Below are 15,913 nucleotides of genomic sequence, written 5' to 3'. Positions count from 1 at the left end.
CTCATAACCAGAGATTTGGCACCCCTTTTTAACGTGACAGCATTCAGACTGACTCTATCAGATAGGTATGTATAATGCTACTGAACGTGATGAAATTTTTTTTGGCCTATCTGATGGAGCCAGAATTCTGTGGGCTTGAATGATGAGTGAATGGAAGCGTGGCCCATTGAAATGGGTAAACTTAAGCTGTTTGGACGCTACTCCTCACCCTGCCCTGGGTAGGAAAAGAAGTCCTGATGATTATGATGAAAACTAATAGTTCTTTTGAACTTGGCACAGAGACTGACTGACCACAATGGTACCTGTGAGTAATATTAATTTGTATTTTATATAGATACTACTAATAATGCTTATTTTCTGGTGGTATGTGGTGGTAGCAATCATCCACTCAGTTGATGTAATGCTGCCTACTACTTGTTTCCCTTTCTCATTCTAGCTATTGTCCACCCTCCTTTCTTCCTACTTCCCCCTTTCTTCATTCTGGTCACTGTTTATTACTCTTCTTTCCACTTAAGGTGCCAATACAAAGTGGCAAGCCTGATGGTTTCCTGTGACCCAGGAAACCATTAACAATGCTGGGTGGTAACCATATAATTAAATTATGGTGTGAAGTGGAGCCTGCTATGGTGCCCGTTAACTGGGTGGAGAGATGCAAGTGCAGCGTCCATCTGGGAACCAAACCGCTATACTATTTCCCATGCCTCACTATGATAGGGCGGTCAGCCACAAAGGAACACTGGTTCACTGCATAGGACATCCCTGCAAGGGCAGTTGCTTGCCTGTGGCTGATGAGTCTGCTTGGCCAGATAAACTGGGGTTGATCAACAAAATGTTTATTTTCAATAAATAGCTTGTGGAAATATATAATTAAGTAATGGCTAGTACCTAAGCAGTATATATCACTGACTTGTGTTTGGATATGATTTGGTACCCACAAAAGAAACTGCTATTAATAAAGGAGAAACAATGTGAAACATGCTCAGTCTTACATTTACAATTTTTAGTGACCTGTTGGAATGTTTGTCTTGACAGCTACTTTCAATTCCTTCATTATTCTACCCATACATACAAGGATTATGGATAAAAAAAAAATGTAGCATTAATGTACAGTGAATCAAAGTACAGTACATGATTCACATGAATTCAACATGGACATTTATGGCATTTAAATTATTGTAATCAATATTACAAATTATAATCTGAGTACTCTCATCAATAATATTTGCAATACTGACATAATTAAAAAAACGAAAAAGAAAGTACCATACGACAATCTAGACTGGGCATAAATAATAGGTCTGAGTGAAGAAATTATGAATGATCTTTATCTGGCAGTCGAATTAAGAATGATCTCTATCCAACCCTCCACTGATAAGGCTGATAATGATTTTATGATGATTCCTCAACAAAAATTACTGTAACTGGAAACCAATAACACCTCAACAATATCATTACAAATAATTTTCATAACATGGTACCAAAACTTCAGATCACATAATTTTGCTCAAAATGATACTGTACAATTTAGAGATGGACCTCAACATTCATATAATACTGTACTGGACATAATTAAGCCAATATCAAAACGTTCATTATCAACACAACTGCAGAGACTTGTGTAACATTCATGGGAAAATTATCAGCAAAGTGAACAAATATCTGTTCACTTATGGACATCCAAGCACATTCACACACAAACACCATGAGCAATGAGTATGTATTATGCTTGTAGAGTGCTGTAAGGAGCACAGTGTTTGACAATGTGTAACCTGATGTGTTAAGTGTCTTATATGGGTGTATTAAAGTAAATGTGAGGGACAAACCAGTGCTGGATAATGAGACAGTTGGAGTCCAGTTCAGCATCGCACCAGCTTGATGGGGAAGGTCTCCGCAACCAGATGATCGTTGTCAAATATGATGACAATGTTCAGCTCAAACTCTGCACCAAAGGAGTCACAAGTTGTATTTTAGTGTGTGAGGTTTTCTTATTTGGGTGACATAATGTGTGCTTGACATGGAGCTGGAGCTACCTCACTAGTAAGGGTAAGGAGTGGTTGAAAGAAAAGGAGTTGGTGCCTTTCCTTACATTAAGAGGGCTCTCCCTCTGTGCGAAGGAGTACAGTGCACCCCCACACAATGCGAACTCACACGGTGCAAATCACCTACAATGCGAGGTCAGTCCAGAAAATGCTTATTTTTATCGAATGCGAAATCTGCGAATCGAACTTCCCAACATGCAAATCGGCTGTATGATTCCAAGGCAAAAATGGACTTTCCACCATTACTACGAGTGTCGGGCTGGACAATGAGAGTCAGTCACACGAAAGCAGGTGACTGGCAACGAGCCAGATTCAAAATGGTGGGTGGCTGGCCAGCTATCTACTGACTTTCCTGGGTAAACACACTTCTCCTTCATATTGCCGTGAGAACACATGTTGTACCTCTAATCCTGTGGTGCGTTTTAGCATCATAACAGTACCCACCTGTTCATCATGGTCTCAGCTGTCAACTTTGAAGACTTTATGGCACCTCCAGGAGACCTCAGCAGTGGCAGTGAGAGTGATAACGGGGTGCCCCGCCCCACGGGGCAAGAGTAGATGCCCCGTGCCTCAGATACCGACCCCCCTCCCTTCTTAACAAGCCCAGAAGCCACTTAAATAAAGGTACGTGGTGTTCTATTTGTTGTTATTTGCTGGTCCAACTAGAAGTACTATTAGACAAAGTATTAGCAGGGTAAAGTAGGCTGGAAGGGGACACGAAGATCAAGCCCTGCGTGGGCTGTCCACCATATACTATTTTTCCCATAAGTTCTTTGGTTCACACAATGTGAAACTGTAGAATGCGAGGGTCTCTGCCACCCATAAACTCCCATTGTGTGAGGGTGCACTGTACTTGTACACAGCATGTATTAGAAATGTAATGCTGTTTGGTACAGAGGTTTAGGCAGTATAGGAGAAGGATATTTGTAAGCTCAAATGTACTGAGATGAGAATGATCAGATGGATGGTAGTGCATCCTCGAATGACAGGCCTAGGGAGAGGTAGGATTTTCAATGAAGAGTTGAGATGGGACTTGAATGTATTAGTGATGTAATGAAAAAGGATAGAGTGAGATGGTTTGGGCATGTGAAGAGGATGGAAGATGACAACTGAGTGCAGAGTAAGAGAGAAATGAATACTGAAGGTACAGCTGAGAGATGCAAACCGAAAAAGACGTGGGACGAGGTCATACAGTGTGACCTCAGGAATAAGGGACTGAATAGAGAGGCTGCTAGTGACTGAGCAGCATAGAAAGCCACCATTAAGTGACACATGGAAGCATGTTGGAGCCTTCATAAACAAAATGAAATGTAAAGATAATATGAAAAAAAATAATAAGAAGAAGAACTACACAATATATGTACTATTATGTACAATAATGGTCTGGCACTATAGACTGATACATTATGACATACACTGAGCAACAACTACAATATTGTATAAAAAAATAGGTAAAGGCCAACCCAATACAGTACTACCTTTCTGTGGTAAATAGTTTCCTGGGTTACAAGAAATAATTAGATTTGACACTTGGTGTAGAGCCATCTGAAATGGAAAGAAGAGCAACATAAAGTGGCAGGAAGGAAAGGGAGAAGAAGGAAGATAGGAGGGATGATGCAGAAGTAGACTGATAAAAGTGAAGGAATGGAAGAAGCAGGCAGCACTACATCTAGTGGGTGGATGGTTGGCACCACCAACCACTACATAAGTAGCAGTAAAGGGTTAATTGCAAAAATTATCCTGTAACAAAGAACTGGACAAGAGCACTTACCAATCTTGAAGTTAGGGGCAGTAGTGGTGGCACAGGTGAAGAGACGTGGGAATATCATGTGTATAGGCAAGGCAACTCCTCGACACACATCACCCTCCCCTATCTGGATGTTCTGGATCTCTGAAGCTGAGGGGTAAATACAAGAGTTACGTGATATGAGGGTGGTGGTGGTCAGGTAGTTAGAGCAGCAAGCTGCTCTCTGAAAGGACATCAATTCAATTTCAGTTGTGGCAGGGAAGTCTGATCATTTGATTCTATTATAAGACTTTAGTGATCTTCCACATGACCCACCAATGTCATAAAAAAAAAAAAAAAAAAACTTGCCAATACCATCCCATCAGTCCTGAGAGAGACTGCTCCAGAATGTACTGTACTGAATACTGATGGTGGATATTAGTACCCAAGTGGAAACATGTGAAGGTGTGTAACACATAGGAGGACTACCAGGCCTGAGAGAAAGGACTATAGAATAAGTCTCTGCCCAGAGTCAGCAAAGAAAGAATGAAAAAGTTAATTAATATATGAGTATATTATATCCTAACTTTTGCATGAGCCCCTACCTGATATCCCTCAGCAGCTCCCAATATTCCATTCTGCACAAGAACTCTTTTCCTGTTATTTCTTAATGATTATATATATGTTAGGAATGATTTCTGAACTGGAGGGGTTAGATAGTGTCTTCTATAACCCAACTGAAATGTGGTGGCCCTTCTAAGCTGAATACTGTAAAATTAACTGGAAGTAGCAAGAACAAACTACAAGGATGTTATCATGTTATGGGAATTAAATTAAGCCTTTCTGATTCCCCCTACAGGCATACCATTATAAATTGCAAAACATTACTCACATCACAGCCAAAACATATTTCACATTATGTGATGTCTGTGAAAATTAAATTATCCGCCTTTCAAAATTAGTAATAATAGGCTAAAGGTTTAACTAAGGCAGAAAAAGAACAAATACATGTGTTTCAGAGAGAAAGCAGCAAAAATGAAATTCATAAACTTTCATCTGGGAAAATGATAATAACTACTGTACAACCCTATTTTGACCCACAAAGAATAGGTGAACGGCATGCTTAGTTCTCTTCCAAAAAAGATAATAAAATTTCAGTTACCATAACCTGAAGACATAAACACCAGCCTAATATGGGTCATCATTCCTCAGACTAATGATTTCATTAATGACAAAATATCTGAACGTGCATGCTCTTGTAAAAAAAATAATTACAACGTCTAATACAGTGACTTTATTGTCAAAAGTTACGTAATTTTTAATAATGCACAGTATTGCGGCAAGTATTTAGGATATGACACCTTTTTTTTATATTCCTTTCTCCAATAAGCTCACATTAAACTTCAGAAAGACTGCCTATTAAAGTTCCATTACTACCTACAGATGTATTTACCAGTTTCCCCTTTTTTACAGTAGGAACTGTATGGAATAACTTGTAGCATTTTACAACATACTCCTGACATATACTGAGGACTTAGTGCAATTCTGCAATATACTGAGGAATCAACAGCAAAAGAAAAACATACCCGGTATATGAAGTGCCTTATAAAATGGATTATACTCCATGCAGGCCAATTTGTCCACAGAGCAACACCTATTCAGCCACTACTTGACTCATATGAACATATCATATGAGGGAGATCACAAATTTATAAACAGGGAGAAAATTAACTCAGTCAAATAGAGGGAATTATTATAAACAGTAAAGCTATAGACAGGTTAGCATGGAACAGAGTATAGCTGTATTACACTAATAGCACAGTAAATAGGCCAGCATTGATGTACAATACAGGTACTACAACCTTCTCTGGTGTGTCCTTCTGTTGATCCACAGGTCTCCACTCTCACCAGCTGGAGTTCAATGCTGCTGATGCCTCGCTCACACTCACACACCGTCAACTGTACAGAGCGGGATATGGACCTTAATGCTGTATGACTGCTTTACACTGCAACACATTTACCTAATACACCTCACTCTTACTTCCTAAACAATCTGTCAACATAACCTTAGTAAAAGATCATCACTAGATTAAGAAAACTGCAATACAAAATCATTATCCTATACATCGTCACATTAATTAGCACTGAGGCACTTACACTGCACTCTGCTCACTTTGGCTTGGGCTGGCTATTCCCCTTTAAAAAATTCTGATTAGCCTAGTGAACCGAGAGCACCAAATACAGCTTATGAACGTTTTTATAACCAGTTTCTTTACAATGTAAAAATATGAATATATTTTTGTTTCTACATATTGCAAATTTACTGTGAAAGATAACCTGAGGTTATTACTGAATCAAAGAATGAGTGATGATATATAGAGTACAACTATAAATGAAATATGCAGTAAAGATTTAAGTATGGTACAGCCTAACCATCTGAAACATGCATTCCACTTTGCTGGCTAGTTTGTTAGGATATATTCAGACAAAACTGAAAAGATGGTTGATTTTGTCAATGCAGACTGACCATTTGCACTGAATGTATGGAAGGAGTGGAGGGTGAAGTTGCTTCATAAGTTACAGTGACTGGGATACTGTTGGGTACAATTCACCTACTGGCATTCACCCAAACTTCAATCATGCATTCAGAACCATAACAGCACACCCACCTCCCCTGAGAGCGGTTTGGAAAGTGGAAACACAGCAGAGTCCAGGTGACCTTTGACCAGGAACCGAGGAATGCGAGCACGGTCCCTCACATTCTGAAGGGTCTCTGGCCGGATCTCAAAAGGCACAGGTTGCATCTCTTCCTTGGCCACACTGCCTGGCTATGGAAAAGAGGCTGTGCTAAACAATGACGCATATAAAATACATTACACTGGGTGGTAACAAATTTGTAGAGTACCATAAATAGCATACATTACAGGGCACAAGTTGTCTGTAACAAATTTGTATGGTACTGTAAACAGCAAACATTATGGAACACAAGATGTTTTCTTAACACCAATGGTAAAGCATAACTCATTCCAGCACAGTGAAAAAAAGTAGGCAAGTTTTACTATGAATACAGTACACACTAGAAAAAGTAATTTTAAATGGCATAATACACAGTGGTTCAGTTCACTGGCAAGAGAAGGAAGAGAGAGAGGAGTGAGTGCAAGAATGAAAAAGGTACAGTATGAGACGAAAAAGTAACTAGCCTGGAGGCTGTTCTGTCATGGCCATAAACTGCTGGAGGATTTCCAGGAGGGAGCAAAGCATCAGAGATGATGATGATGATGATGATGATGATGATGATGATGATGACAAATTGACTTATTATGTTTGATATATGAACTATAACAATCACATACAGTACGGTATATACATTATAAACACAACAGTTGGTTATTTTAAGATCAGGTTCTGCCATTCTCCGGGTACTGGTAAGAAATATGAAAAGTACAGGTGAATTTAACAAAATTCTTGAAGCACATCAAGTCCACATTACAGGTCACCTTTACAGTATTTAGCATTCTATTTTTTATTTAGTCCTCAGTAAATTACAGAAGAACTGCCCATTAAAATTCCACTGCTATTTATTATGCTGACTTGTCTATTTTCCCCAAGTTACAGTAATGTACCACATGTACAGAAAAAGTGCAAAGATTATGTTTTGGAACATATTCGTGACTTATAATGATGACTACCTGCATTAGCTGAATAAAGCTGGTAGTTACAGTAATTACTGAGTTGTTGATAAACAGACCTTAGTAACAAAGCAGGCTCCCATTATGACAACTGTTTAAGTAAATTAGCTACGTAAAGTAAGAAGGAAGAATAAAGCATAAAAAGGACATCATAACAATGGGCTTAATCCTCATTCTTCCTGATATTCTTCCCCACCTACCCGATACTCCACAATAAACTCCTGAGACTTGTTTACATCCTTGGCCAGCAGACTACGTTTCAGGTCACAGCGAAGGGAATAGTGCACCATGATGTAAGCTCCATGGTAGGTCTCATAAAGAGTCTTGGAGGAAGAACGTGGAGTTAATGCCAACTCAAAGGGAATTTCTGTTTTTCCTGCTGCCAGACGCCCAGACTTTGCTACCTCCACTGACTGATTGATGAGGGTGAAGGGCTGTGGGAAGGAACTGGATGTTAACACTTTATACTCTCGTCTGTGGGGGATGTTTTATTTGCTCACTGGTCAGCAGCACAAACTAACGCTTCTATAATTTCACGTGCTTGTCCATTAATGACTTAAGATTATAAGTTCATATTAAATAAAGTTTCTGAAACAGTGGTTCTGTGTTAAGCTGTGGTCATGTCAGAGTGCATACAGGGACAATAAACTCATCTCGTCAATGGGAATGAACGATGAGTGACCGGTCAAAGTGATGGATCTTGGCCACAGATATTGCACCACTATGGATTCTACACACCAAAAACAAGAAAAAGAAGAAAAGTCAGAATATGATGCTTTCTACAGGTACAGTGCCATAAAAGAGAGGACTTACACAACTGTAAACTACACCTCTTATATGATGAAAATGTGGATATTAAACAAGGACATCATTTTCAACAGCATAAAGTACTGGTATTGCTGTTGTGAAAGATTGTCAATCAAAGAGATTATCAGTTCACTGAACGGGAGAGCTCTTTAGGGGTGAATGCTTGTCTGTGGCTGAGGGGTCTGCTTGATCAGACAGACCAGGACTGGTTTACAATACCAACAACTATAATGATTCACTTAACTTTCTTTTTAGTGTTCATGAATCATATGAATCTTACTAAATTGCAACCCTCCACCAGAATCTACTTCACCACGTATACCATAATCCTCCAGTAAAATAAAAACTTTCATCACAGTCTTTTCAAAACTGTAAATCTTCACTAGAATCTGCATGACCATACTCATACCTTGGATGAGTTGACGATGCTCTCAATAAGACCAGCACTCCTTGGCGAGAGTTGAATGCTGGCCACACCATCCATGGTGAGGGTGATGCCATCGTGACGAGTCTCAGACCGGCTCTCCACAACCACCACCCCACTCACTATCTCCTGTCATTAACAATATAAATGATCAACTCTGAATCAAAGATTTAACACAACTAAGGCTAATGTAGGGTTGCAAAACATACCGTTATGCAAATCTTTAGATAATGAAAATCTAGCACTAATGTGTAATTCAGTTCCTGATGATACAGGACAGGTGACATAATGCATAATCCTACTATGCTCAAAATCGTTCAGGCAGTGAATATCCTTTGCATCATATTATGACTAACATCTCTCCTACTAAATTCCTGAACTATATGGCTGAATCTTTTCTACGTACACCGTATCTAGTCTAACCATGCATCAATCTGCTATGGAAATACTGAGTATGTAGATAACACTTTCACCAATACTAAAGTTCTTGCATCTTACTCCTTGATGATATATCCTGTTGTATCTCTTCAGCTGAATATCCAGGGTGATGGACATGATTCAGTTTTCACAGTGGAGTTACTGTTTCTGTCTGAGGGGGCTTGTCATTCAAAGATACTGCTGAGAACCACTGTACATTCATCACCTACTCCGTACCCAAAGATTACTGACACCGCCCATGTTTGGTCGCTTTATCACAGAAGCTTGATAATAACAGCCCAGTATCCCTTTTTCATACTGATATGATGGTGTGCAAGTATTAACATTTTTTTTCCTAATAGTGACAGATTAGAATTAATTAGGTATGGTGGGTAATATTTCTTGCATAATAAGTGAACATAAATAATGGGTGTCGTGCAAACACTTCACAGTATGTGAGGCAGGGTGATGTTTCGGGGATGGAGGCATTATTATCTTTTCACTTTAACTGGGTCTAAGACTGCTATCTCTACATACTGAATGCTGAGTTGTAACAATATATTAATACTAGTCACGAAGCAATACTATGGAAAGTGATAAAGTAAGGGAGGTGTGTGTGTGTGTGTGTGTGTGTGTGTGTGTGACTGGCATGTCATGGAGACAGAAAACTAAGTAATCACAATACAGCGCTTTAATAAACTCAAAGGTAATTTAGCCCTTCAAATACGATGACCTATCATTTTATTCTTGTTATCTCCAAGCGATTTTCTTCATCTTAGGAGGGTCTCTCTTGATGCGAATATAGTCATCTCAGGGTGGCAAGAAAGAGCCTGACTGAAGTAATTAATAGAACACAGGGTCGTCTGAGATCCCGTGATTGGATTAGAGTCATCTGTTTTACATCACACTTTGTTTTGCTTTTTGTTATCTGTCAATCTATCTATTGCCAGACACCTTAATCCCCGAAGGGGTGGCCACAAACAAATCGCCTCCATGTCGCCCTGTCCCCCGTCATTTCATTGCCCTGCTCCCAGCTCACACCCCTCTCTCTCAGATACCTCTCCACTCCATCCCTCCATCTCATCATTGGCCTCCCCCTTCCTCTCCCCCCCTCCACCTCACTCACATACAGTCTCATACACTCTCCTCGTCAGTCTCCCACTCCCCTTCCTCTCCACATGGCCAAACCACCTCAATGTGTTTCTCCTAACGCTTCCTATCACATCCACATCCACACCACAACGATCCTTCACTTCCCCATTTGTCAGTCTGTCTCTCCATGTGACTCCACACGCCCCTCTTAAATAACTCATTTCCACTGCTCTCACTCTTGACTTCTGTCCCTCCAACAAGGTCCAAGCTTCACTCCCATACGTTAGAGATGGTATCACAATACTGTCATGTGGTAGCTTTTTCACTTCCATGCTCACATCCCTGTCTCTTATCACTGCTTTCAAGGAACCAACAACCTTTCTTCCCTGTTGTACCCTTTCAAGCACTTCACACTCTAAACTTCCATCCTTGCTTATCATACAACCCAAGTACTTAAACGCACTCACATTTTCCATTTCCTCCTCATCCAAACTCACTGTACATTCAGTGACTTCACTTCGCTTGAACACCATAACTATACTTTTCCCTACATTCACCTTTAGATTTCTTTTCTTACACACTCTCCCAGACTCATCCACCAAGCCCTGCAGCTCCCCTTCGACTTCACGTTACAACACAGCATCATCTGCAAACAACAGTACAGGAAGTTTCCAAACACTGCCCTCTCTCACTAGGGCCGCTCCAACATCCACTGCCCTACTTTGTATCTCTTTTATAACCCCATCCATATACAAATTGGACAACCATGGAGACATGACACATCCTTGTTTCGATCCAACCTTCAGATAGAAAAATTCACTCAGTTGACTATCCACACGCACTGCAGCCTTAGCACCCTCATACATACTCTTCACGGCCTTCAACAACTTCCCATCTACTCCATGTATTCTTAATACTTTCCACAAGCCTTCTCTATCCACCCTGTTATATGCTTTCTCCAAATCCATGAAGGCCGCATACAACTTCTTTCCCTTCACAAGAAACTTTTCCACTAAATCTCCAAGAATGAATATCTGATCTACAAAGCCTCTTCCCTATCTAAAAACTCCCTGTTATCCAACTAATTCCTCTGTTATCCCTAACTCTGTCAACAAGTATCCTACCATATACTTTTCCCATTACACTAAGAAGACAAATGCCCCTATGATTACCACAAACTTCTTTTTCCCCTTTTCCTTTGTACAGGGGAATAATTATACAGTGCCTGACTTCCAATCCTCCGGGACTCTACCTTCCTCTCAGACCAATCCGCACATCTTCCACATCTATTCTACTACTATCTCTTCCCCATGCTTCAGCATTTCACCACACAATACATCAATTCCTGGGGCTTTCTCCATTATAACTTTCTTCATTGCTTCCACATCTTCCATCCTACTGATTGCTTCCTCTCTTCTCACATCCCTCCTTCTCCCAGCCATTCCCCAGCCACTTATACTTGCGTTACTTTCATTCTCTATGTTCAACAATTCCTTAAAGTGTACTCTCCATCTGCTCACTTTTTCTCCTTTCTCCATTAGTAATCTACCATTTTTATCTTTCACTCCCCTACTAACTTCTTTGGCACCCTGTCTAACTCTCTCTACCTCTTTCCAGAACATTTTCTCACATTCCCTCCACTTTACACTCAAGTTCCTTCCAAATTCCTCATCCACTCTCGTCTCGCTCTCTCTTACTAATCTTTTCACCTTTCTCTTCCTCTCTGCATATAATTCTTTCTTCCGTCCCACAACTTCTTCCACATCCCTGATTCTCATCCACTCTCTATATGCATTCTTCTTGTGCCACAGCCTGTCTCACCTCTTTATTCCACCATGCTGTTCCCTGTACCCCCTTTTCATCTTCTCTTCACCCCACACACCACCTCACATGCTGCACAGACTTCTTTTGTGAATATATTGTACACACCTTCCACGTCCCCCATCTGCTTCAATCCATATTTACCCAATCTCTTCTCCACTTCCCTCTTATATTTTGCCTTTTTTCCATCCTTTTGTAACTTGTTATCTGTCATGGTCTGTATATTTTAGCAGGTTCTTTTAACCCTTTAGTTTGATGCCTTTTTTATTTTTTTCTTGCTTTTGTTGTTGCCCCAGACACATCAGAAAAGTGAACGCTGTGGACTGCAGGTCTAAGGTGCCCTCTTCCTGCAGTCCACCAATCTCCTTTCGGGGGATCGGGAAGCAGCTGACGGACGTTTGTATGACCAGGCAGTTGATTAGGCCAATTATCTTGCCACCACATGAAAGGGTTCCTGATCAGCACCACTCTTATGCTTACCACCCCAAGACGACACTTATAAACCCAACTCGTACTGAAGGGGTTAAAAACCATTTCTGTTTACACCTTTACTGAACTGCGCCTATTGTATCTTATTTTTTCTACTTCCAAACAATTTATTCAGCTCAGAAGAAGCCCTACCTAATGAAGGGATTGATGGTATTCCATTATAATAAATACTTGTATATGTCAGCGAACAACACTAAATTAGATCAATGTAACTCTTATATTTCAAGTCTCTGAGTTATTGTAAGAACTGCATAATTCACAGTTATATAAATTTGCAGAAACACAAACATTATGGTTCTTTCTAGGTGACCCTACTTCGAAATTTACGAAAAGAATTACTATGTAACTACAAACGTTGAAGAATTACAGATGCTAAGACCAGGAAAATATAGCAGAAGAAAAACAAACTCAGCCTGAGAAAGTCTGGTAGCACTGTAACACTTCAGTATCCAACTTCTCTACGCTTCCCGCGAACAGCCGTAGGACCCCACCAGCTGCACATGGTCTTTGTAACTTCTCAAGAGTGTGTCATTTTTCATCCTCGTCCTGTATACGCGTCTCAGAGATGCAGCTATGTCTTTGGTAAATGATAGCATTCACCAGAGCCAACCTCCTGTGCAATTTCCGCCACTAAAAACACCAATAGACTATTATTACTGTACCTTGGCCTAATACTGTCATCTTTCCATTTTGATTTCTAGATTTTAGCAATAGATTAGCACTCGAATATCGTGCTAGTCGCGAAGCTGTGTTGTGGAAAAGATGGAGAGCCGAAGTATTGTCTTTTTCGTCCACTTAGCAATGTGATATAAGCTACAAAACAACGAAAATGTCGGCCAAGTTAAGAGTATTGCTCCAAAATTTCTCCCAAGGGTGTGGTAAGAAGTAGGCCTCCTCTTCTTGCATACCCGCTTCACAGATATATCCGCGGTCCTGAAAATTCTAACACACGTCAAAGCCAATCTCCTGTACAGTTCCCACCACCAGCCGTCGACAGAGAGCATGAGCCACAAATCCCTCAAAGGTGTGGCATGAAGTAGGCGTCCATGTCTTGTATACCCCCTTCGCAGATGTAACCGTGCCCTTGGAAATAATTAAAACACTCGTCGATGATCACCGTCTGCACACTTTCACGCACCGAAGACACCGCCAGACGTCCACAGTCCTTGAGGTCACAGATCCAGCCAGGTTGGTTCCAGCAAGATTTCCCGTCTGGTAGGATTTGGATGGGAAGGATGCCTGGTGCTGTGGGTAGTAAAAATAGGGAATTAAGCCCAAACTTGCTAGAGGAGGAAGAAAATATAGGGAAATGAATCCTGTATTATGTTTTGCTGGAGAAGCGAGAAAACGTAAGGAATTAAGTCTTGCAATACGATGATTTTTTTTTTATTATTTGTATATCTTCCCATCTGCCGTCAAAACACCTGACAGTAACCAAAACTTAAACAAATAATAAAGAGACAGATGGGTAAACAATAATAACAATAATAATAATAATAATGATGATAATAATAATAATAATAATAATAATAATAATAATCTCTACCTATCTATATACCCAGGCTGCTTCCCCCAGAGAAAGGGAGGTAGCCGAGACAGAACGACACACTCCCAATTTATCCAGACACACTCATTTACTCGTATCTTCGCCCCAAGGGGAGAAGGGAAAGATGCCCACCTCACGGGGTCAACTGCGCATTGAAATCAGCGACATCCGAGGCAGTGCCCAACAGCAGAGCTGGTTTACCCCTGCCACATCATAATGGACCCATCCCCTTACCCGCATCTGACCAGATCAGCCGATCAGAAACAAATGAGGGAGAATATCCCCTTGGGGTCACATCATCATTAATCATTCAATTTCTCTCCAGTCATTTCTATCACGCACAGCCACTCTTCCTTGCCCAAAAGACATCCCTCTCGCATCCAATGCTCACTTCACACTGTCGTCCATCCTATCCATGGCCTTCCTTTCAGCTGCAGTTCAACCTGACACCTCTCACATCCGATCCAGTTATCTTTTTCACCAATCGCTCATCATCCATTCCCTCTATAAGCCCAAACCAACGCAACACTCTCTGCTCAATCTGATCAGCCATTTCCCACATAACTCCAGTTCTCCTCCGTACTTAATCATTTCTCACTCGATCCATACGCGTCACTCCACACATACTCCTCAGACACCTCATCTCCACTATATCGAAACTTTTCCTCTCTGCTACACCCATATAATAATAATAATAATAATAATAATAATAATAATAATAAAGTAAACAGGATCCTACCGTCTGCAGACTTATGACCCATTACCTGAGGTCGAGTTAGCCTTCCACGTCTCCCACACATAACCATGCTCCCAGTATTCAGCCTCTCCTAACTCCTTGATGGGCACGAAGAGACCCTGATAGCCTTGGTTCTGGTACACCAACAGCATCCACAGCCATTCCGTCAGGCGGCGAGGCACAAGAAGCTCCGACCACCTCTTCTTACACCAGTTCCACGCCTCTGACCAGCTCCCGGGAGACACCACACCGCGCGGGTAGTAAACAAACCGATCCAGTTCGTAGTGAAACCCAAAATCGATGTACATGTCTGAAAGGAAGATGAAGTCAAATTCTCACTGACACAAAGGACTTCGTAGCCAGTAAAGTAACTATGGGGGATCCCGGAGAGGCTAATGAGACCCTAAGCCTCCATTGGAAATTTCTGATTACCTGTATTCAACTTCGTAGCAGTGAGCCTCCCTGAATAAGGATTAGCCCCCAACTTGGCCCCTCCCTCCTTCCATGTGTGGAGATATGATTATCTCACTGATGTAATTTTTTTTAGTTCGTTTTCCTTAGTGATACGGTGTTTATGTTGTACTGTTTGCTCACTTGTGTTATTTTGTGTTTTCAATATCCAGGAGTTTTGCATCTTTAACACACAAGACGATACTGACATCCTATGCCAAAGAGATTGCCTAGGCAAAGCAAAACCAAGACTACGACCATGTGTGTGTGTGTGTGTGTGTGTGTAAACATTCGCAAACAACCTTTTTCCCTGATAAAAGATTCAGTCTACTATTCTGTTTTTACTCAAAGTTGGTCTATAACTGCCATCTCTCCATCTTGAATGCTGCTTTGCAGTAGCAGATTAACACAAGAATACGATGCTGGTCACACACACACAAAAAAAAAATGAAAATAATATATATCCGTAGCATTGTCTTTTCCTACCACTGAGCTGCGTGAAATAGGCTGCAAAAGGACGAAAATCTGAGCCAAATTCATGTAAGAAGAGCATAGCATGACCCACCACGATCATAAAAGAGCGTGGCGGCTGGGTCCTTCAGGAGGTCGGAGTAGGAGAGCATAATTTGGCAGGCGTAAGCAGTGGAAGGGGCAGCAGAAGGCAGCCGGAGGAGGTT

At 40.9% G+C, this 15,913-nt stretch overlaps 1 protein-coding gene across 1 annotated transcript; it reads right to left on the bottom strand.

Annotated features, from left to right (window-relative positions):
* Positions 1-1,776: 1,776 nt before the first annotated feature.
* Positions 1,777-9,357, bottom strand: LOC145396053 (vacuolar protein sorting-associated protein 26C). The gene is made up of 7 exons (XM_080269517.1): positions 9,184-9,357; positions 8,671-8,814; positions 7,655-7,888; positions 6,435-6,593; positions 5,628-5,724; positions 3,811-3,936; positions 1,777-1,939 (listed from the first exon to the last, which is right to left on the bottom strand). Exons 1-7 carry the CDS (start codon positions 9,238-9,240, stop codon positions 1,857-1,859), a joined length of 900 nt encoding a protein of 299 aa, XP_080125643.1. The 5' UTR covers positions 9,241-9,357; the 3' UTR covers positions 1,777-1,856.
* Between the last annotated feature and the right edge of the window lie 6,556 nt (positions 9,358-15,913).

This window comes from Coenobita brevimanus, chromosome 34 (genome assembly GCF_032717465.1).
Source record: "Coenobita brevimanus isolate Jiangsu-jjx chromosome 34, ASM3271746v2, whole genome shotgun sequence".
In the NCBI taxonomy this organism is placed as follows: Eukaryota; Metazoa; Arthropoda; class Malacostraca; order Decapoda; family Coenobitidae; genus Coenobita; species Coenobita brevimanus.
Note: the sequence above shows the minus strand (reverse complement) of the source record. Positions and strands in the feature narration are given on the sequence as shown.